We start from the raw sequence: 22,859 nt of genomic DNA on the forward strand, positions 1-22,859 counted from the left end.
AACCCACGCTTCACAGAAAAAAATATTAAAAAAATAAAACTTTATTTACACAGTTTTATTTCTGTTGTCGCTTTCTACTTGGTCTTTATCTTTTTTTATGTTTTACCATTTAATTTTTGTTTACTCGCAAGACAGCCCCCACTGAACTGTCCGCAGGGTGCTTCAAAAACCATCGTTTAAAAACCATCGTTTTTTTTTTTTTTATTATTATCTGTACCGGGACGGCTTTATTCGGATCACGCCCATGTTCTCTGGAGGTTGGGGCGGCTGTACCCCGTTTTGTTCAACATAAACCCCAGTAAACGACGGTTTTTGTCCAACGCTCAAGATAAACGCCGATTCTGCCGGAGAAATAAACCCCAAATTACTCCCGCTCGGATGTCGGTCGTAGCGTCGTGCACGACTGACTTCCTCCTCCGGCCTGCGCAGAAATCCTGGTGTGGGTGATTGCGGGGAGCAGCGTCGCCGGGCTCATCGTCGTCTCTCTCGTCGTGTGGCTGGTGGTGGCTCAGGTGAGGGGAACCAAGGGAATCTGCAGGAAGTCCGGCCAGGGAGACTCGAGGCCGCCGCTGCTTGGACACGACCGCAAATCCATGTGAGTTGAGAGGCGATCGTTGGTTCTCTGCTCGGAAACATACGGGACCTCGAGCGTGTCTCCGACTGGTCTGTTTAGCGTCCTGTCCCGCCCGTACATCTAAAGTGCGTCCCAACGCGGAGCGCAAGTCTGTCTGCTTCTTTTGCGGGGGTTGTGGTGACGTCACAACACCGAGCTGCGATTGGTTCTGAATGGAGGATAGTGGGTAGACCACGAGGCAGCTTGCTTTGAGGCCTACCCGCTATCCTTGGATCAGAGCCAATCAGAGCTCGGAGTATTTATGACGTCACGGCAATTCCCGCGAAAGAAGCAGACGACTTGCTCACCGCATGGAGAGTCTAGATTGTAGACAGCGTCCAGCTCAAACCGCGGGGAGCTTTTGCAATTTAAAGCGGAGAGGAAGTCGTCTGCTTCTTGCGAAAGAGTTGAGGTGACGTCAAAACGACGCCGAGCTATGATTGGCTTCGATTGAAAGGATAGTGAGTAGACCTCAATGCTAGATGCCTTCAAGTACGTCAACCCGCTATTTTTTTTTTTTTTTTTTAATCAGCCAATCAGAGCTTTGCGTCGTTCTGACGTCACCGCAACTCCCGCGCAAGAGGCGGACGACTTGCTCTCCGTATAGCGGACGTCTCCTGCGGAGATTAATCGCAAGTGCGCATGCGCTGCGTTGAAAGAGGTGGCAAGAAGGAAAGCGGGCGGAAAGGCCGAGGCGTTTGCAGACGACCAACGCGTTCGTCAGCTCCTCGAAGCTCGTATTGCAAATGCAACCCATAAACCACGTGACCTCGATCGAGCAGCTGGAAACTCTCCTCAATACAGGCTCACTATACGTCTCAACTCCTGGCCGTCGAAACTTCCGTGGACTGTCAGGCTGGAAAGCGACCTGCTGCAGAACAGGCGTCTGCCAGATCCACCACTGCTCCTGTGACACCGCCAGGATTGCGGCCGTCGACAACATGACGCTTTTACGACGTCATCAGACGGAAATCGATGGACCACTTTCTTAGACCGCGCTAAACACACCAGTCGAAGACGCGTTCCAGCTACCACACTAGGCCTGGTTCGCGTTTTCCGAACTTTTGACGCGTGGTTCGAAGAAAAATTTACTAGAGTTCGACTATTATGCGCACGCCCAAAAATTAAAAAAAAAAAAACTGGGCTGACGCCGCCTGGCGCAGGAAGGGAAAACTATTTATCGGGTATTTATTGTTTCTTTTAAAAGGTGACTAAATCAACGAAAGCTTTTGTTTGCTTTCATACTGTTCCGCCAAACGATGAGTTCTCTGTGTTCAGCGTCTAATCTCGCGTTCGACAAACGTTTATGACATCCCTAGTCAAAACCTATTGTTTAACTTTATGATCTTCATGGCGGCATTAGAAAATGCGTCGTGAAAGTTAGGTGAAAAACACGGTACTTTATTGCAGTCAAAATTTAGTTATGTGAGATTGACTGCGCGATAAAGATGACATTCGAGTGTGAAGTTGTTAGAGTAAAGCAGGCTAGCCTTATTCGACGGTAGTAAGCGTTCGTGGCAGCTGGGGGATCCACGAAGGCGTTGCGTGAGGTCGTTGTTAAAAAAAAGCGATAGAACGTTATTGCGTCTCCAGTCTTTAATGTATCTGTGAACCTCACAAAGAGAAGCAAGAATCTCATTTTTACTCACTCATGAATGACGTTCCTCTTACAAGCAGAATACCAAAAGCAGACACGCTAAATTTATTTGTCAAAAACACTAGCGCCTAAAATCGAGTTTAGGACGCTTCCCACGTGGATCAGCATGCCACTTACTACGTCGCATGCTTTGCGATGGAAGGCAAAATATTCCAAGGGTGGGACGTGAGCACGTCAATTTTAAAATTTATTTTCGCCACAGAAAACGCTTCCGGGAAATTTTTTATAGACATATTTTAGAAGGGTCTGTAAATATATAGTGCAAATTTTATATAAAAGAAGAAAATCACAAGCACCGACATTTTGTCAGAATTGTGTTTTGTAAAATAGTGAAAGGAAATAGAAATCTGAGATCAGCCAGTGGCGCCGGAACAGAAGTAAGAGGAAATTGTCCCCATACCCCCCCCCCCCTTTTCCCCTCACATACACACATTTCAGACATTTCAGCTATATCAAGAGTTCAGGGCGAGGGAAAGAACAGATGGGGAGGAGGAAGCAGGCGGAATGCTGGAACGAGGGGGGGGGGGGGTGATTTCATCCTCTCCTCTCCAGCCATCCATCTGCTCCCTAGCCTCCCTTTCCCTCGACCTGAACACGTAATTTGTAAATCATTCGGGGGAACGAGATGGGAAACCCCACCCTCCCTCTTGTTGCCCCTTGCCCCCCTTTTTCCAGGAACTTCTGACGTCACTGGCTCAGCAGCCATGGTTGAATGTATTCAAACCATACGAGTGAGTTTTGGCCTAGGGCGAAACATGCACGACATCTATCCATCAGAGTGCGAAATAATGTGGCTGAATTATAAAGAAAACAGTCAAAACTCAAACGAAGATGACTGCTTGAAGGGCACCCCACGTCCTCCTTGCTGCTATATATTTGCAGTTTCCGCAATAACCTCATTGTGCGTGTTTTTTCTGACAAGACTTCAAGTACATAATTTTTCTTTTACTAAAACGTCGTCATTCGCAGTCGGAAAAAAGGTTATCTGTTTGCGTTCTTTATGATGAAGCGATCAAGGACCAATTGTATGACGAAAAGACATATGCCATAGCATAGGTTCAATAGCGCAAGCGGACACGGCCTCGCTTGGCCAAGCCGGCTGCTGTTCTAAAAGTTACGCATATATCTCTTTATTGTTTTACCTTTTACATTGGAAGTACATTGCGCTTTAAAATGGCACAATATGAGCGCGATCTTTTAAATGTATTTTTGAGAATCTGGCAATGCGTTGGCGCCTATATTTATTTCTGCTGACTTATTTTGAGATACAAGGAGTCCATGTTATTTATTTTGATTTGAAAACTGGACTTTCTACGGCCTCTGTGTTGGTACTTGTGAGTAAATTTCACCAGTTCCTCCCAAAATCTTTTAAATTCTGCTCACAAGGGAAGAGACAAAACTACTTATCTAGCTCTCATTAGGTTGGTTACCCTAACACAAACCAAATTTTAAGAAGGAAGCTACCTATGTTAAAATTAAAAAAGAATTTGGCATATCGTCCTTCACAAACTATTCCCACTCTAAATGGTTATGCAAGAATTAAATCAACCTGGCATGCTACAACAGTAATGAAAAGTCCAAATACACCACGGCTTGGCCCAGCACAAGGTTGTTCGAGGTTGACCGCGAGTTTTATTTATACATAAAATTAAAAAAAATCCCACAAGCAGTCAGTTTTTTCAAAGTACTCCCCATGCTTGTCCTGGAAGTGCTGTCATCGTTTTGGCAGTTCCATGATCCTTTTGATGTAGAAACAACTGTGCTGCGTGACAGCAGTCGGACGAACGTGTCCTGCGGTTCATTTGTCACCGGCTGTCATCCTTCACGAAACTGTTGACAATTCGCACACTCTTCTCCGTGACATCGTCTGTGCATCATAGTGTGCGCTTGTAATCGACTCAAAGTTTCAGCTAGCATAATTTTTTCTCCTTTGACAGAAATTTGATTATGCACTGCTATTCCAAAGCCACGGGAACCTATCTCGCTACAATGAAAACTAAAACTGCTGTACATGTGTCAAATACGTTGTTCCAGGCGCTGGCTATTTAAGAAACGTTGGGTTAACCTCCTTTACAAGTATCATTATACTAAACCTTTTCAGCGGTTTCTTGTGGACAAAGGTGTCGGCCAAGCTTGAACGTATTTATCGGCCTCGACTGACCTGGTTCCGCCTTTAATCACTTTTCAGTTCCTTTACACTTTGTATTGTTTCTGCGGTGCTTTCGAAATTCCACGTTTCCTGTACTCCTTTCTCCCCTTCGCCTTTTCGCCACTGCCATGTCGACGCGTGCTTACTTGCTTTGTTTCTTCACATTTTTTGTTTGCGCATATTCACTTTTATCGTAAATGAGCTCTGAAATGGTCTGTTCCACAAAACAACGAGCGCTAATTCAACCTAAATCAATCAGGTTCATTAATTGGCAAAGATTTGTTTAGGAACCGATAGGTGTTGCAAGCGAGAACTGCCCATTCGGGTTGAGACAATGTTATATTTAAAAAGCTGTGTCGGCTCTCTCACAGCCTTTCCAAGTCGCTGGCCGGATCCCCGCTGTCGGCCCGTCCCGGCGACAAGTGCCCCGACTGGGTGCCTTCGGTGCCGACTCTGCTCACCCCCGAATCCTTCAACGTACAGTCGGCCAGCCTGACCGCCGCCGAGCCGGTACAGCCCATCGACAAGCCGGGCTTCGTGCGCTGGAACTCATTCTGCTCCCCTTCCGCCGAGGGCCTGGTCGGGAACCTGCTACCCCGGAGTTACAGCTGCGGGTCAGTCCAACCCCTCCTAGAACTTGCAGCCGCACACCTCCTCCCCTGACGTCACAGATGAGGGCAATCGGTTTCCGTCGGGCAGTCGATCTTTCTGGTTGGCAGACGAAGGAGGTGACAGCGTTAAAGGCACCAACTCCTCTCTCTTCGTTTTAAGCCTAAAATCTGTCAAAGTCTAGAATAAACACAAAGCCTAGAACACAAAGCTTAGGGATATACAGGCTAAAAGCGCAGTGTCAGGGCGCACTCTCTGCACTTTATTGAAGGATACGGTAGATGAGGCCGCACAGAAAGGCGGTGAACGCCATGACGTTGCCATGCTTTTAAGCACACCATGGAACTTGTTCTTCTCGGGTGATGACAAGTGCCGTCACGGCACTCGTCGGCCACGAACGCGAATCCAAATATTCGTCGAAGAATGCATCGCATACGTCCGAGAGACGCAGTGTTCGCGTCGAAGGCGTGAGCTGGGGTCGGCTGACGTGCTTTGAGTACCGCGCGAATGCATCGCAGTGAAAAGGTGGAGAGTTTTCGAAGGAAAGGAGGTACAAAATAGTCCGCTATATTTCGAAATCTTCGTACCGAAAAGCAGGCTTTTGACTTTCTACCCCGTTTCTTTTGGCCCACTAAACGATATGCGATTAGTAAAATCCCAATTTTAAATCATCTGCCCCCTCCACAAATTAATTGTATGGCTTCTTTAAAGTGACACAAAGCATTCATATCAAGGTCACAATGCTGAATTTCCTACGTCAGCGACCGAAGGCTAGCGCGGATGGGACACGAGCGCTCTGACGGCGTTCGACTGGGACTCGTGTCGTCCGTGATTGGTCACGAGTCTCGGCCGAACTTTGTCGCAACACTGGTGTCCCATCAGAGCCCCGCTGGCCTCCGACGGGTGACGTAGATAACCAGGCACTATGGCCTTGCTATGGATGGAAGATGAAAGAGTGTGGAGGACGCGCGGAAGAACTGAGGAGAAAGAGGAGATGTAAAGAGAAGGATCAAGCAATGCAAGAGCAGCACTGAATGCAGGAAAGTCGTTCGCCACGGTTCTGACGGAGTAGCACGTACCACTCCATTTCAGATAAAAGGCTGACTTGGAGGTTCACCATCTTGTTTATCTTTTTTTACGTCCATGTATAGGAACGGAAAGGAGCACGTTTTGTACGACCTTTGGTGTACAAGCATTCACAAGGGACGTAGAAGAGATATGTGAGAGGACTCAAAGGAACCTGTCGAATTTAGCCTATTGGCCAGTGATCTTTTTAGAAATTCATAATGTTTCATTTTGCCCTTGTAATTTAACTTCTAAGATAAAGTGAATTCATTAATATGGTTAAAATAAGTTCAGAAACTACATCATTATGGCATTTAGTTGACTCAACTAATCTAACAATGAGACGAGCATGCCTGGAGCATTGAGAGTGAAGATCAGCTGTTATTGAAACCTCTAGTATAAATAGCTGCTTATGGTTGCCTTCTTTTATTGCCCACTTATGGTGGTGCCAAATGGCCGTTTTTCAGCCCTCTCTGTTTGACAACCTCAAGTATGGTACACCACTTATGGCGCTAAAGACAAGCTACGTTGAAGTGGTGTGGGTTTTGCGGTGTAACAACAGATGACGTCCAAATACCTGATATAATTATTAAAAGTGTAGTGTTTGCTCGCCCATACTCGCTTTTCCAGGGGACGCTGTAGAAAGTAATTAAATTGTATACTTTTTAACGAAGATGAACAAAGAGTGCATTGCACAGTATTAATAGATTATGGCGAAACACTGATCATTGCTGTAACACTGTAACACGGCGCGGCAAGCGGCGGGCAGTCTGTAGGAGGGGAACTGTTCCTTCTTACAGTACGTTACACCGACACAACGGTATCCCAATTACTGTAACTGCATGTCTCGTAATTGTTCCACAGACGACATTCGCGACTTGTAAAGCGCGGGATCTATTCTCGTGATACAGCGCTTAAACGTTTAATTATGTCTAGTGGATTGTCAACTATAACTACCAAACCGTCATTTAAAAAAAAATGTGCTTACCAAATTGTGGCAGTACCTTGTTTTCTGAGGAACAGATGTGAGGATCCCACTTTCTACCGACTCGCGACTGGTTGTGGGCCTGATAACGACGCGCGTTTACTTGAGGCTTTGCTTTCCCTAATTGCACATCGACCAAATGAGACGGCGCACAATTGCACAGTCAGTTTCTCTATATGCTTGATAGCAGAGGGCATATTCTTGACGTATGCTTTGCGTTTCATAATTTCGCATAGATCAACTAAAACACTTCCTTGTTATCCTGCCGGTCTGTCAAATTTAAATGTGTACCATGGGAATACATATAACGAGAATATATTGTGCACCCCTTTCACGTACACCACTCCTGAATCTGTATGTATTCACTTTCTTGTCACCGGCGCTCACGCTGTTGCTTCTCTTTCTGCGAAGGCCACAGAACTCTTCTCCATCTCACACAAGTTCACTGGTTTTCTTCTTCCTAGCACAGTGCTTGCCAAATAACAAACTGAACAGTGGTCCGGACTATGAAATAAGCGAGACGCAATACGTTTCAGCAAAAAAAAAAAAAACAACTAAAGAACACCTAGATCCCGTAATAAGTTGGATTTTTTTTATTTGTGCATAGGCCGTAGATTTTCCGGTGTTTATTTAAAAGGAAAATTGCTTCCACTGTTTATTTCCACTGTTTATTTCTTTCCAAGATATCGATGTATTTAGAGGATCTGCTTCGTACTGACGCTAAAAACGATGATTATCGGTGAAACAAAACTCATCACTAACTATGCATCTTAGTCGAAAAGGGCAGAGTGTTCGACGAAAACAAAAAAACACAATCCAAGTTTTTTACAAAATTTTAGTTTTTTTTTTTGTAATCGAGTTTGTACCTTTGACAGCGACAAATGTTAGTTAATGTTTTTTTTTAATCGTATTTTTGTCACTTAATAACGTTTATTGGTGTTTTTTGTTCTTTTTAGTTAAAACCGGAAGGTCTACGGCCTGTTAGGTAGTATTATTGATTTTCTTTGTATATTAGGACCCTAACACGTAGTCATCCAGGTACTTTGGCGCACGGTTTCATACTCCGGGCCGTCTACAGTGCCCGCAATTAATTACCTGATATTCAGCCTGGTCCCTCTTTCTCTTTTTTGTCTGTTTGCACTTCTAGCGAGGACGACCCGCACGCCTATCGGTTCTGGCTATACCACAGAGCTTACCTATTCTCCTGTTCTGAAAGGGGCCTAACTATGCACTCCCGCCCCCGCTTGGAAGATCTCTGGCGATTCTCGAAGGAAACAAATGTCCTCGACTCGGGGTGGGTATTTATACTCCACCTCACTCATTGCTTCCCTGCTCTAATGGTGTTTTTGCACGAGGGAATTTTTCTCCGACGAGTCGAATAAACGTCATCGAGTTTGGAGGTCACGTGTGCCACGTCGCCGATGTTCGCTACTCCCCCGAGCCCGCGGGTAGCCGTGGGGAATCATCCACGACCGCTGCCAGAATATCCGTCGTCCCGTCGCGGAGCGAACGGTTCCCCTCCTTCGGGGGAAGGGTAAGCAGCACTTGAGCTGTGGAAAGCCTTTCTTTTTCAGCTTCTTTTTCCCTGCATCTCTTGCTCTCAACGATCCTGTGAAAATCCCAAGCACGTTCGTGAAAAAAAGAAAAAAAAGCTGCATCTGATTAAGTACATACGACTCCGTCGTGCGCACTGATCTCAGTGGTCGTGCGAGACATCGCAAGGATTTTTATAACCACCAGCTCCTTCTCGCGGTGTTTCCTTCCCCGCGGATCTATGACGCACTCGGTTTTCTTTGCAAATAAATATCCGTCCTGCAAAAACACCCTAACCGCTCATTTCCACTGGAAGCGGATCCGCGTTCGCAAAGCGGTTGCGAACGCGGTTGTATAAAGATCCAGTACAATTGCACGCGCACTTGATGTCATCGAGTGCGCGTGCAATTTATACTGGATCTTTATACAACCGCGTTCGCAACCACTTTGCGAACGCGGATCCGCTTCGAGTGTGAATGAGCGGTAAGAAATGCCAGCGAGCAAGATGTGTCTGAAAACGCTCTACCCGATTCGTACCGGTGTGACGTGTGCGAAGAGCGAAATGGAACCATATAGACCAACGCGTAGCTCTGATGTCACGCGGCTACGGTGGCGCTGCTGTCGCGTCGGCAGCAGCGCCACCGCATTGCAAGCGCAGGCGCTTTCTACACGCTAATCGGGTATTTGCGCCCCCCCCCCCCCCCCCTTAATGTGGGCCAACGCTGACTAATTTTTAAACAGTGCCTTGGCCTATAAACCTTTCTAGTGCTTATCACCCGGTAACAAATGCTCCGAGTCGTTGGGTTGTGAACGCATGGGTGGTGTCTGATATCACTGCGCATGCTCGGAACGCGCCCAACAGTCCAGTAGACAAACAATGCCGCACACAGAAGGCTACGGTTGGAATTGTTGATAAAGAACGCTGCCTCCTCCGACTGACTGCACATATTTTTATGCGGGGAGGGGAGGAGCGTGTTATAAAACGCCGATAGTCGTTTAGGCTAGGGTGCCTAGATGTCTGTCTGTCTCAGGGTGAAGACATCCATTGTTGTCCGGAATGTGCCAGCGCGTGACGCTCTCGCGCACTCGGTGCGTGACTTGGGCGGTAAGATGGCGTCTATGCATCAGCCAAAGCTACGCGCTCGAGCTGAGTGACACCGGATTGCGCGCACTTCATAATGCATAAAAAAACGATTGGGCGGAAAAATGGCTGAGATGTCACCACTCAAGCAAAAGCGCGCGTGTGTATGAAGGCACTCTAGTTTAGGCTATTGCCATTCCATCTGGTTTCGATAGGAACCCGCGTACATCTGTGTGATCACCATCGCGTGGGGCACGTGAAAACAAAACCCGCGCGGTTCGGAATAGACCGATCTCACTAAGCGTTCGGTGCATGCGTGACGCCGCCATAACTTTAGTTCACAGCAGGCAGACAGCCGAGCATGCGAGGGCTCGTGCCGTCTCATGCTCCACACGCGCAATGCTCCAGCGAGGTTTTCGCACGTGCAGAAAGACTAAAGTTCCCTCGATGCATTGCTGTAGTGGTGGCGTAGTAAAACTGGCTGGTGAGATCGGTCTATTGTATCGCGTCTGCCAAATCGCACCCCCAAACAGGACACGCAAGTCGCTAATCCACTGATTTAAAGGGGCGATGCAACAATTTTTGTACTTTGCGCAAATACAGCTTAAAATGGATCCCTGACGTTAATGACCTATGAAACACGCGTTCGTTTTTCACCCCACGCAATAGAAGTCCCAGAAACAAATTAAAGAAAAACGAGCAGCGTTCACCCCCTCAACTCGCAGACAGAACAAGCGGCCACGTGATCTGGATCCGATTATATGCCGCCAATGTTGATCATAGCCACGCGCTGGGGTTGACAGAGCACAGGACACGCGCTGAGTTCTCGACATTGTTATGGCTCGGCTATTGTTGTCGTTGCAGCGATCGGACACGGGCCACAACCCGAATGCTTCTCGAGCTAGTAATTATTAGAGAGTTTTAGTAGATCGTTCCGATACCTCCGATAGCCCCGATAACGATACTATGCATGCGCAAGGGAGGCGGTGGCGAAGTATCGGGATATCGTTATCGGAGTCATGGGAACGATCTACTAAAACTCTCTATTAGGAGCCGAAATTGAGTGCCCACGCAATGCTCGGGTCCACTCTATGAACCGCATTCAAATATCATCATTGGGGTGTACTGTGATCCCCACAATACGTCATCAAATTTTGCAAAAAAAAGATTAAATAAAAATGATCGCTTTTTTTTTAAATTACACAGCAAGAAAGGAGTTTCTTGGCCAGTGGCGTTGCGTGTGAGTATCCATGAGTCCCATTAGTGCCACTAAGCTCGTGTAAAGTTTCATTCCAATTCCAATTGAATATCGTTGCACCGCTCCTTAGGGGCAATGTAAAAAACTTGAAGGGGACACTGAAAACGAACGAAAAAAAATGCTCCTTCGAAGGGCGTGCCTATCAATGTTAAACACGAGCGTTTAGTGACGACATTGGTCTAGAGCGCTGGATAATGTCGACATAGAATTCTACAGGTAGGACTGCCTGAATAGGTGCAGTGAACCTTCTAATCCTCTCAAGCGCGTGATTCTTTTACTTGGAACACCCGTAAATCGGTGGGGCGTTCACATATTTTTAACTGGGCGCTATTTCAAACAATTAGGAAGTTCGCACTTGGTTGTTTCACGCACTTTCCCGTTCCGGTTCTCTATTATAAAAATAGAAAATGTGCTCAAACGTTTAAACTTCTTTCACCTGTTATGTTCAAAATACATCAGACTTTGTTTTTAATGTGTTGCTTGAGTACCTCACTAATTCGAGCAAACGCGGTGCAAATAAAAAGAAAATGACCAGAACGCTTTGCAGGGTCCCTTTAAGGTAGGCAGTAAAAGTATTAATTAGTATTTTGAGGAGTTGTACACGCTCACCAATCAACTCCCTGCCGTGTAAATAATGTATACCCAATTGAGCCCTGACCTTTTCGTTACCATGTAGTCGCATAACACTATGTAGTTACATTATATATATATATATATATATGTATATATATATATATATATATATATATATATATATATATATATATATATATATATATATATATATATATATATATATATATATATATATATATATTTATATATATATATATATATATTTATATTTATATATATATATATAGTTACATTACACTATATTGTTCAATTATGTACATAACATTGTTGCAATACACTATGCACAGCGCAGGTTCGTCTGCTCCTTTTTCAGGGGTTGTGTTGACGTCAGTAAAGGCGCAGAGCTCTGATTGGCTCTGATCGTAGGATAGTAGGTAGACCTCAGAGCAAGCTGCCTTGAGGTCTACCCACTATCCTTCATCCAAAGCTAATCAGAGCTCTAAGCCTTTACTGACGCCACCGCAACCCCTGCAAAAGGAGCAAACGAACTTGCGATGCGCATATAGTTATATTGCATTATAGTTACATTACTATACAGTTACATTTTTATACAGCTTAAGAGAGGCGAGGCCTGGTGAGTATCTGCTCTGAGTGACAAGTCAGTGACTAGTGAGCAGCACGAAAGCATTCTGGACTCACCTCACGAGGATGTTTATCCGTAAAAGGACAACGTAACGTTGCTTTCCAAAGTGCTAAATGACCATGGGTATACATCAGATATTGTTGCAGTCTCGGTCATCTTTATAGCAACTGTGATCATATTCTTCTCCTGCTATCCAAACTTTGGAGTAACTTAGTTTTTTTTATCCGGCTGCTTTATAGACATTCGTAACCTGTACAGTAATATAGGTTTTCTGATAATCTAGTTGCTACTACGCTGTCCTACGAAGGTACAGGTCGTTCTTTTTATTTTACGAGATCTTAAGAATACAAACTTGTCAGAAAGCTTATAGCGCTTTGTCTGAATACTGAAGACGCTATAACGAAGGAATTAACTAGTCCCTACCTATTTCTATTGTATTTACAGACTGGAGAATGTGTGTGAACATTTTTTTGCATATACATATATATATATATATATATATCATTTTTTGGGTATGTGTGACGCCATTTGTTTTAGATTTTGAGAAAGCGACAGTCGAGCTAATACATGGTGTGTCACCTCCTAATCTGCATAAAGTAAGGGGAAGGCACGGTAACACCTGAGAGGCTATGAAATACGAAATTTTATCAACTTTCCAGGCTTTACACTGTACGTCGCCGCGTCAACGAATTTCGATTTACGAGTTCACTATAAATGAATAGGGAAAAAAAAGCTTTTGCCACATTTGAAAAAGTGTCTGGGTGTGAACACCTGACAGCGCTTCCCAGTTCTTATTAAAAACTTGTCACCGGAGGCTTAATAAACGCAGGGCTTGGCTCAGTCCCGCCCTTCTCTTATCACTCATCAGCCAATGAAATTGCGGTATTATCCGATAAGAATTTTCAAGAACCAATCACGAAGCAAGAAGCGCGAACACGATAAGCCTTTCTAAAGCTGTCGATGACTCCAGCCAGGCTGCATATGTTATCATCTTAAACGTTTCCCAATGCAGGCTCCGATGATGTAAGACTGTTTTTCTTTACTCTGAACCTGCAGCTACACCTGGTCTGACGATGAAGACACACCCACTGCACCGCCAAGCGTCCATGGAAGACTGTGGTTCAGCTTGACCTACAGGAGCGATGACCAAGAACTGGACGTCAACGTCATCAAGGCCAAGTACCTTCCAGGTAATGTCATTGAAAAAAAAAAAAGTTTTCTTCGAGTTCCTGAAAGTGTGTTTATATGCTTTGCACCTGCTTGGACACGTACGGTGTACGAACTAGGAACATGTAAGTGCTGGCGAATAGTTTTGACACATACAGACGTGTTTTGGCCGAAGGCTTTCAGAAATCCCTAAAAAATAGGGTGGTTGAGAAAACAAATAATTATTTGTTTCCTCAACCACCCTATTTTTGGGGATTTTAGGAATTCCCAGAAAGAGGTTAACCTTTTCCCGGGAACAAAGTACCAGCCAGACGGACGCCGAGTATTGCAAAATCACATTAATGAGCCAAATAGTTAACTAACATTTCCTAATTACCTTTTTGATTGGTGAAAAATAGACATGAAGTTCGAACGAGAAATTTGCTTAGCATCTTTGAAATCCAATACATCACCTCTTTTTTCAAAATACTGGGAGTTCCCGAGAAACGACAACCGTTTTTTTTTTTTTTTTCGGCTCGGATAAATAGACTAAGCATCAGAGAAACCTCAAAACTTCGTGAGAATGTAACGCCGGCGGTTGGGATAGAACGCGAAGGTTTTAGAACATGACGTCACTTGGATCAAAAGATAATTGAGAAGAACGAAATTTTTTTTCTCTCTTTAGAAATACTGGGAGTTCCCGAGAAACGAGAACCGTGTTTTTCGGCGCGGATAAATAAATTATGCATCAGAGAAAACTCAAACTTCGTGAGAATGTAACGCTAGCGGTTGGGATCGAACGTGAAAGTTTGAGAACATGACGTCACTTGGATCAAAAAATAATTGAAAAGAACGACATTTTTTCTTTGAGCCGACGTTCAGCTAAGCTTAATATCTTCAAAACAAGAAATGACACCGTGGCGTCTGTAGTATTTATTTCAGTGAAGAAACCTTGTCAGCAAGAAAGAAAACAATACCTTCTTTCTTGCTGAGAATTTTTTTTCCCTTGAAATAGGGCTACATGCTCCCGCAGTGCCATTTTAGGCTTAGGAGGACGTCGGCCCATAAAAAGGTTTCCTTTTTCTCAATTATCTTTTGATCATGGCAACGTTATGTTCTCAGTCGTTTGAAGTCTATCCCAACCGCCAGCGTCACATTCTCACGGAGTTTGAGCTTAGAGCGATGCATAGTTTATTTACCCGGGCCGAAAAACACAATTCTCGTTTCTCGGAAACTCCATGTACATAATTGCGAAAGCAAACCTTTACGGCATAAAACCACTCAATTGGACTCTTTTCTAGCTTTCGGTTTCGTCTCGGAGCATGTCTTTGCGACCGCGATCCTGCTCCTCGGCGATGGAGGCGCGAAGCCACCGTCCCGCCCCCCTTGTACAAGGGTGGGTAGGGAAGGTAGTATGGCGCACGTGTGTTGCGCGACTCGGCCACTGGGGAGCAGGACCGAAAGCGCAAAAATGCGCAACAATAATTTAAAAAAAAATAGAAACGCGTTCAAATTGTGCGATTTTATGTCGTAAAACGCTGATTCTGCCGCGTGTACTTCTAAAAAAGAGTTTGTTTATTCGTTCTCAATGTTGCTTAGCAAGTTTCTTGTTCGAATCATGTGTTTAGTTTTCAATAACTAAAGAGTTAATTAGTAAATTTTAGTTAACTATTTAGCTCACTGGTGTGATATTTTAATACTCGACGTCCGCCGTGGCTGGCACATTGTTCCCGGAAAGTGCTACATTGTTCCTGGAAAATGCGAACATCAGAAAACCTTTGATGGTCCATCAAGCTGATGGTCTGAGGATTTGATCGCCTGATGGTTTAATGATTTGATGGCGTGGTGGTCTCATGGTCCGTCGTATTTTGGGACATCTGACAGCCTAATCATTTGATGGCTTGTTGGCCTAATTGTTTGTATACATTTCTAATCACATATACGTACCAATAGAAGACAGAGATTGCATTACATACAAATATGAATTTTATTTCGTGCCCATTATTGAGTCAAAGAGGAACATTCGAATCATCATGATAGGTTCTTAAGTCCCCATGAAAACCTGAAAGCAAAAATTGTATTTCCGTTATGGCATGTCAATATTTATATTTAGAAATTATTGAATGTTGAATCATTAAACTACAAAAAGAAAACAGATGAAAAAATGTGCTTAAAGGGGTACTCCGGCGATTTTCTCAGTTACCCAATTTTCGGAATCACCGGCCTTTACCCTTTCCGGCATGCTATTAAGTATCGCGAAATTCAGAATAGTTATTGTGAAATTGACAAGTGAAAATGATGCCAAAATCAACATTAGAATATACCCGCGCTTTTCATAGCCGTGACGTCAGAGGAAGGCAAGCTTGCAGTCCAAGCGGACATTCTAAAAATGGTCTATTCCGAGCATTTGTTTCGTGCTGCTGCGCGGGTGCTGAAGCGAGCTTCCAAAGTATTCATTTGAAACCACAAAACTGCTTGTAATCAGTAGGGAACAAAATCCACAGCCCAAAGAGTGAACCCCCGCCTTCCGCTAACGTCACTTTTTCATTTTACTTCGATAAACACGGTCAGTATCAAAATAGTAAATGCAGTAATTTTGCGATAAAACATTATTTTTGAACCAATATTTATGGTGCTTTTTTAGGAGTGTTTGTTGGTGTGTTTGACACATTTTCGGACAAATCGGGGACTATGAAGAAAACGCCAGAGTAACCCTTTATTCCACCGACTACTTTCGAGACTAAGGTGCAACTTGAGCGGTTTCTATTGCGTTGTCCCTATCGCTAACCGCGTTCGCGGCTTTGTAAACATTTATTTTTTCTTCTCGTACGTAATGCCACGCGCCTCTCCGAGCAAGCGCGTCCGTGGCCGAACGGTTATCGTGCTTGGCTCTCACGCAATGGGCCGAGGTTAAATTTTTGGTAGCGGAAGTACATTTTTGTTATTTCGGTAAATGTCGCGTTCTGGAAAATTCTAGAGCCTTGTTGCTTGTTCGAGGTCCAAATGTTCTACGTGCTGAACCTTCTACGCCGCTTGCTCTAGAAGCCCACACGTGGCAAGCCAGAGTCAGTCTTTCGCCTCCGCTCGGTCCTGCCGCTACACCGCCATCGACGGCTCTTATTCCCGCTCACTCTTACTTCATATGGGAACAAGTTCTCCCCGTTAAACGTTGTTTTATTCAGTGATTCTCCGCCTCATCGATCCTCATTTGTGACAATGTGCAGTTCCCTTTACCAGTAAAGGAATTTCCTTTCAAGCAAAATGCGTTTTTCGGCATATTCGTTTCTTCTTGGATCGTAAACATGATCTACTTGACATAAAAAAGTGGATCAACAAATTGTTTCACCAACGAACTAGAACACCGTTTAAAACAAAACTATGCTTGAGAAAACATACCAGGGTCAGTGTCTTCCTGACCTTTCAAGTGTCCCTGGACAAATGTTGATGCGGATTATGACGAACTGACAAATCCGTTATCGAGTCAGGCCACTGTGAGCGTTCTACGTCTGATGTAATTCACGGATGCGTGACGATGGGTGGATGAATGGCTAGATGGATGCGGCTGAACCTTTTGAATCGGGCGACGACGTGAAATGCTTTGCGCCCCCTCTCGTCCACTGGTGGAACCCGAAGATTGTCAGTTTCTTTCCACCACGGAAGGAGGTCATGAGAAGCATCATCAGTCTTTTTGACGTTCTGATGGTCTATATAGACATCCTCATGGTCTCATCCGAGCAACATTAAAACATTTCGGTGGTCTGTCAGCAACCACCAGAAACGTTTTGGCGCTCTGTAAGCTACCAACATAAGCCTTTCATGGTTCGTCAGTCATCATCAGAAAATGCCTGATGGTTCATCAGACACGTGAAGCAAGCCTGTCAAACCCACTGATGGGCAATCAAGGTTTCTTGGGCCATCAAGAAGGTCTGTTAGGCCGTCAAGAAGGTATGTTGGGCAATCAAAAAAAGGTCTGATGGGCCATCAAAAATGTTTAATGAATCATTTAAAATTTATGATGATCTCTTCAATCGAAAATTTCCTAAAAAGAAGATAATTTAGTGTTAATGGTAAAAAAAAAAAAAAAAAACGAAGGACGAGAAGATAAAGAACACACACTGAACAGGTTTGACACGTGTCGGGGGCGGATGTCTTGATGTATTTTATGATTCGCGTTTCACGTCGATTTGTGTTTCTTTTAAATAAATAAGTTGAGATTCAGCGCTTCGTGTGTGCACATCAACTTCTCGTCCTCGTTTTATACCGCTGTTTTTTCTGACTGGTAACACGTACAACCAACTTGTCCAACTTTCCACAGTACTGATTTAGTAGTTTTCGATGATGCTTAGCATGTTTCTTATTAGAATCATATGTTTATTTTCACTATTTAAAAACTTAAATAGTAAATTTTAGGTAATTATCTAGCTAATTAGTGTGCTTTTGCAAACCTTTGACATCCGCCGTGGCTGCTACCAGGAAAGTTTTTTTTTTTTCTCAACTACTTTATTTTTAGGGATTTTTGAAAGCCTTTGCTGAAACATTAGGACCGGCTTGCTAGAACAGCGTCTCAGCTGAGACTGGGTGAAAGAAAGCATTGCAAATGCTGAGGCGCGCGCGAGTGTCATGAGACGCAGCTTGAGTCCCTAAAAGCTCGTGCGTTGGCTTTGGTTGTGCTTTCTTTCACCCAGTCTCAGCTTCGACGCGACGCCGTTTCTAGCAAGCTGGCCCTGGTACACGTGCCCTGATATAGCCCTTGACATTTGTGCGTGTGCGTGGCCACACTGCACGTTTCTTAGGAACTTAATGTTTCTCTCTCTCGTTTTGCCTACATCCAGGAAGAGGGCTGAACAACGCTCCCCGAGACCCGTTTGTTCGAGTCTACCTCCTCCCAGATGATGACACCTTCCGGCAGACCGAAGTGAAACGGCGCACGCTATCACCCAAGTTCGAGGAAACCGTTACATTTAAGGTATACCTATGCATCCTCCATAGCATGACACCTCGCGTTGGCGCTTTCATATCTTTGTAGGCACTTTTGCAGGCCAAAAGACACAGATTCTACGGCAGAACTAAATTCTTTTCTAGGAAAATACATCCCACTTCGCGAAAATCCAATTGGATTGTCGGGGACAGGCTGTGCGTAGTTGGAACGGTTGGATGCGACTGTGCCGCTGTCTCGGGTTGTCATCCTTCGAATTGGGAAGGGTGGCTGCCGCCATCTATCGTCGTGGGTAACTCGAACGATAGTCGGGACAGCCGTCCCTGCTGTCTGGGCGATTCTGGCGGCGGCGCCGGCGCCGCGCGACTGCACGAAAGCGTGAACAGCACCATGCATTCTCTCGGGCGTATAGGTGCCCATGCACACCGAATTAGGGGATGACTTGACGCTGTAGACGCGCTGTCTAATTCAAATGAACGGAACAGAATGTATTCTTCCGTGTAAAGTATTTGACAAAACTGAAACTCTCTCCCAATTTTTTCTACGTTTGTAAACTAGAGGCACAAGAATCCCATTGCACCCGATTTGAGGAACTATGCTTTTCCCTCGCGTAAACCGTGCATCTGTTAATGGCGAATGGAGAATGACACGGGCAACATAAGAGCCAATTATGGCGTCTACCGAAAGAAACGAGCGAATAATAAGATAGCTATAATATGTGTGCGCAAAATAATAAACTGCACTAATTCTGAGCCTGTAAACGTCATGCTCAGGTAACCGTGCTCAACTTTTGGTTTATACGTTTCATGTTCTCACCAATTCGCTCTTTCCGTAAACAGCCGTGATGCGATCCCCTTTCTTTGGTGGAAAAGTGCACGCAGCGTCGTTCTACATAAACAGGAGTGGGCTATGTACAGCTTTCCAGCGCCTATCGCCCAAACGAAAAATACTGAATCACCGTGCTGTGGACGCCCGCGTGGCGTCTGGTGGCCTGCAGAAGAGAGCTATATGGCGTATGGTCAGAACGCGTTCGACAACCCGCTAGACAAAGATGGCACGAATAGGCTATACAATATATTAAAGATATTCTCACTGAGCGTAATATTTAACCCATGTTAATGGGGACCCGAGGGAGACGTCCTATTAAACATGAAGTCTGGCAGGCGGCAGTTAGCGCTGCCGTGTCCGGAAGCAATGCGTGCGGGTGTAGCCTCGTATGTACGGTACGGGCACACCGGAACTGCGGAATGAAAATTGACACTTCTCAATCTGGAGCCAGGGGCATCGGTTTTCGGGTGTCCAGCGAGGACATACCCCATCGACCGAACAGCCAGAGTGTAAACGACCCAACTCTTGGCCCAACCTGCACACCTTCCAGACCATACTCTTTTTCACATAAAGTTGGACCGCAGTTAAAAGCTACTCTCCGATGGAGCCAGTCACGCAGCGCCAAAAGTGTATCGTCATGGCGTCCGTCGCGTTTGTGCGTTTGCTATGCGTAGGTCAAGTTTGTCTGCTTCTTGCGCGGGGTTTGCACGGACGTCAGAAGGCCGAGCTCTGATTGGGTAGATTTCAATAGTGGGTAGATTTCAATGCTTGCTGCCTTGAGGCCTACCCACTATCCTTCCGATTGGAGCCAATCAGAGCTCGGCCTTCTGACGCCAACTCAAACAACTGCTCAAGAAGCAGACGAACTGGCGCTCCGCATAGAACCGTCTAACCAACCTATCACGCAAAGTGAGTGCGGCGTGATTCTGCGATATATTTTCTCCGCTTGATCGGTTTCGCCGGTGGTGGCGAAAACCTAAAGACGACGAGCGTCGTGACGCTGCACTTTTCGCGCCGCCTGATTGGCTTCATCGAAGCGTAGCGTTGGCCGCAGTCTGAAATCATTATAACAAAAGTAATAATAATCTTAATTTTTTTTTATAATAAAAGATTAAGATCTGAAATCTTAGTCTGAAACAGTTACGGAGTACAACGATCTCCGCCCGGTGCTCGAAGGAGAGCCACTTGCGCGGGAACGCGGGATGCGATCTTGCAGACGTCATATTGCTTGCGATCTCGCAGACGTCATATTGCTTGCGATCTCGCAGACGGCATATTGCTTGCGATCTCGTAGATGTCATATTGCTTGCGATCTCGCAGACGTCATATTGCTTGCGATCTCGCAGACGGCATATTGCTTGCGATCTCGTAGATGTCATATTGCTTGCGATCTCGCAGACGTCATATTGCTTGCGATCTCGCAGACGGCATATTGCTTGCGATCTCGTAGATGTCATATTGCTTGCGATCTTGCAGACGTCATATTGCTTGCGATCTCGCAGACGTCATATTGCTTGTGATCTCGCAGACGTCATATTGCTTGTGATCTCGCAGACGGCATATTGCTTGCGATCTCGCAGACGTCATATTGCTTGTGATCTCGCAGACGTCATATTGCTTGCGATCTCGCAGACGTCATATTGCTTGCGATCTTGCAGACGTCATATTGCTTGCGATCTCGCAGACGGCATATAGCTTGCGATCTCGCAGACGTCATATTGCTTGCGATCTCACAGACGTCATATTGCTTGTGATCTCGCAGACGGCATATTGCTTGCGATCTCGTAGATGTCATATTGCTTGCGATCTCGTCGATGTCATATTGCTTGCGATCTCGCAGACGTCATATTGCTTGTGATCTCGCAGACGTCATATTGCTTGTGATCTTGCAGACGGCATATTGCTTGCGATCTCGCAGACGTCATATTGCTTGTGATCTCGCAGACGTCATATTGCTTGTGATCTCGCAGACGTCATATTGCTTGCGATCTCGCAGACGTCATATTGCTTGCGATCTCGCAGACGGCATATTGCTTGCGATCTCGCAGACGTCATATTGCTTGCGATCTCGCAGACGTCATATTGCTTGTGATCTCGCAGACGTCATATTGCTTGCGATCTTGCAGACGTCATATTGCTTGCGATCTCGCAGACGTCATATTGCTTGTGATCTCGGAGACGGCATATTGCTTGCGATCTCGTAGATGTCATATTGCTTGCGATCTTGCAGACGTCATATTGCTTGCGATCTCGCAGACGTCATATTGCTTGCGATCTCGCAGACGGCATATTGCTTGCGATCTCGTAGATGTCATATTGCTTGCGATCTCGCAGACGTCATATTGCTTGCGATCTCGCAGACGGCATATTGCTTGCGATCTCGTAGATGTCATATTGCTTGCGATCTCGCAGACGTCATATTGCTTGCGATCTCGCAGACGTCATATTGCTTGCGATCTCGCAGACGGCATATTGCTTGCGATCTCGTAGATGTCATATTGCTTGCGATCTCGCAGACGTCATATTGCTTGCGATCTCGCAGACGGCATATTGCTTGCGATCTCGTAGATGTCATATTGCTTGCGATCTTGCAGACGTCATATTGCTTGCGATCTCGCAGACGTCATATTGCTTGCGATCTCGCAGACGGCATATTGCTTGCGATCTCGTAGATGTCATATTGCTTGCGATCTCGCAGACGTCATATTGCTTGCGATCTCGCAGACGTCATATTGCTTGCGATCTCGCAGACGGCATATTGCTTGCGATCTCGTAGATGTCATATTGCTTGCGATCTCGCAGACGTCATATTGCTTGCGATCTCGCAGACGGCATATTGCTTGCGATCTCGTAGATGTCATATTGCTTGCGATCTTGCAGACGTCATATTGCTTGCGATCTCGCAGACGTCATATTGCTTGCGATCTCGCAGACGTCATATTGCTTGCGATCTCGTAGATGTCATATTGCTTGCGATCTCGCAGACGTCATATTGCTTGCGATCTCGCAGACGGCATATTGCTTGCGATCTCGTAGATGTCATATTGCTTGCGATCTCGCAGACGTCATATTGCTTGCGATCTCGCAGACGTCATATTGCTTGCGATCTCGCAGACGGCATATTGCTTGCGATCTCGTAGACGTCATATTGCTTGCGATCTCGCAGACGTCATATTGCTTGCGATCTCGCAGACGGCATATTGCTTGCGATCTCGTAGATGTCATATTGCTTGCGATCTTGCAGACGTCATATTGCTTGCGATCTCGCAGACGTCATATTGCTTGCGATCTCGCAGACGGCATATTGCTTGCGATCTCGTAGATGTCATATTGCTTGCGATCTCGCAGACGTCATATTACTTGCGATCTCGCAGACGGCATATTGCTTGCGATCTCGTAGATGTCATATTGCTTGCGATCTCGCAGACGTCATATTGCTTGCGATCTCGCAGACGTCATATTGCTTGCGATCTCGCAGACGGCATATTGCTTGCGATCTCGTAGACGTCATATTGCTTGCGATCTCGCAGACGTCATATTGCTTGTGATCTCGCAGACGGCATATGCGGAGGGCAAGTTCGTCTGCTTCTCGCGCAGGGGGTAGCGGTGACGTCAGAACGCCGAGCCCTGATTGGCTGATCGCGCCCCCCTATCTGAGCGTCGTCTGCTCCTTTGCAACGTCGTCTGCTCGCTACGTCGTCTGCGTCTGTCTTACCTTTCCTGCGACTTTCGGAAGTGCAGAGGCCAGATTCACGAAACGATCTTACGCCAAAAATGTGC

General features: G+C 45.6%; 1 protein-coding gene across 2 annotated transcripts in view; it reads left to right on the plus strand.

The window, feature by feature from the left end:
- The window catches only part of LOC8043828 (synaptotagmin-15), a 165,390-nt gene that overhangs the window by 114,386 nt on the left and 28,145 nt on the right, over positions 1 to 22,859 (plus strand). Inside the window, exons 2-6 of one of the 2 annotated variants that reach the window (XM_040219265.1) lie at positions 430 to 595; positions 4,791 to 5,033; positions 8,226 to 8,372; positions 13,226 to 13,359; positions 18,148 to 18,281. In XM_040219265.1, the coding sequence (XP_040075199.1) occupies positions 430 to 595; positions 4,791 to 5,033; positions 8,226 to 8,372; positions 13,226 to 13,359; positions 18,148 to 18,281 (824 nt within the window). The remainder of the gene's footprint in view (positions 1 to 429; positions 596 to 4,790; positions 5,034 to 8,225; positions 8,373 to 13,225; positions 13,360 to 18,147; positions 18,282 to 22,859) is intronic. The other variant, XM_040219266.2, reaches the window with a different exon arrangement.

The sequence above is a fragment of the Ixodes scapularis genome, unplaced genomic scaffold, assembly GCF_016920785.2.
Source record: "Ixodes scapularis isolate PalLabHiFi unplaced genomic scaffold, ASM1692078v2 PGA_scaffold3__209_contigs__length_174095766, whole genome shotgun sequence".
Taxonomy (NCBI): Eukaryota; Metazoa; Arthropoda; class Arachnida; order Ixodida; family Ixodidae; genus Ixodes; species Ixodes scapularis.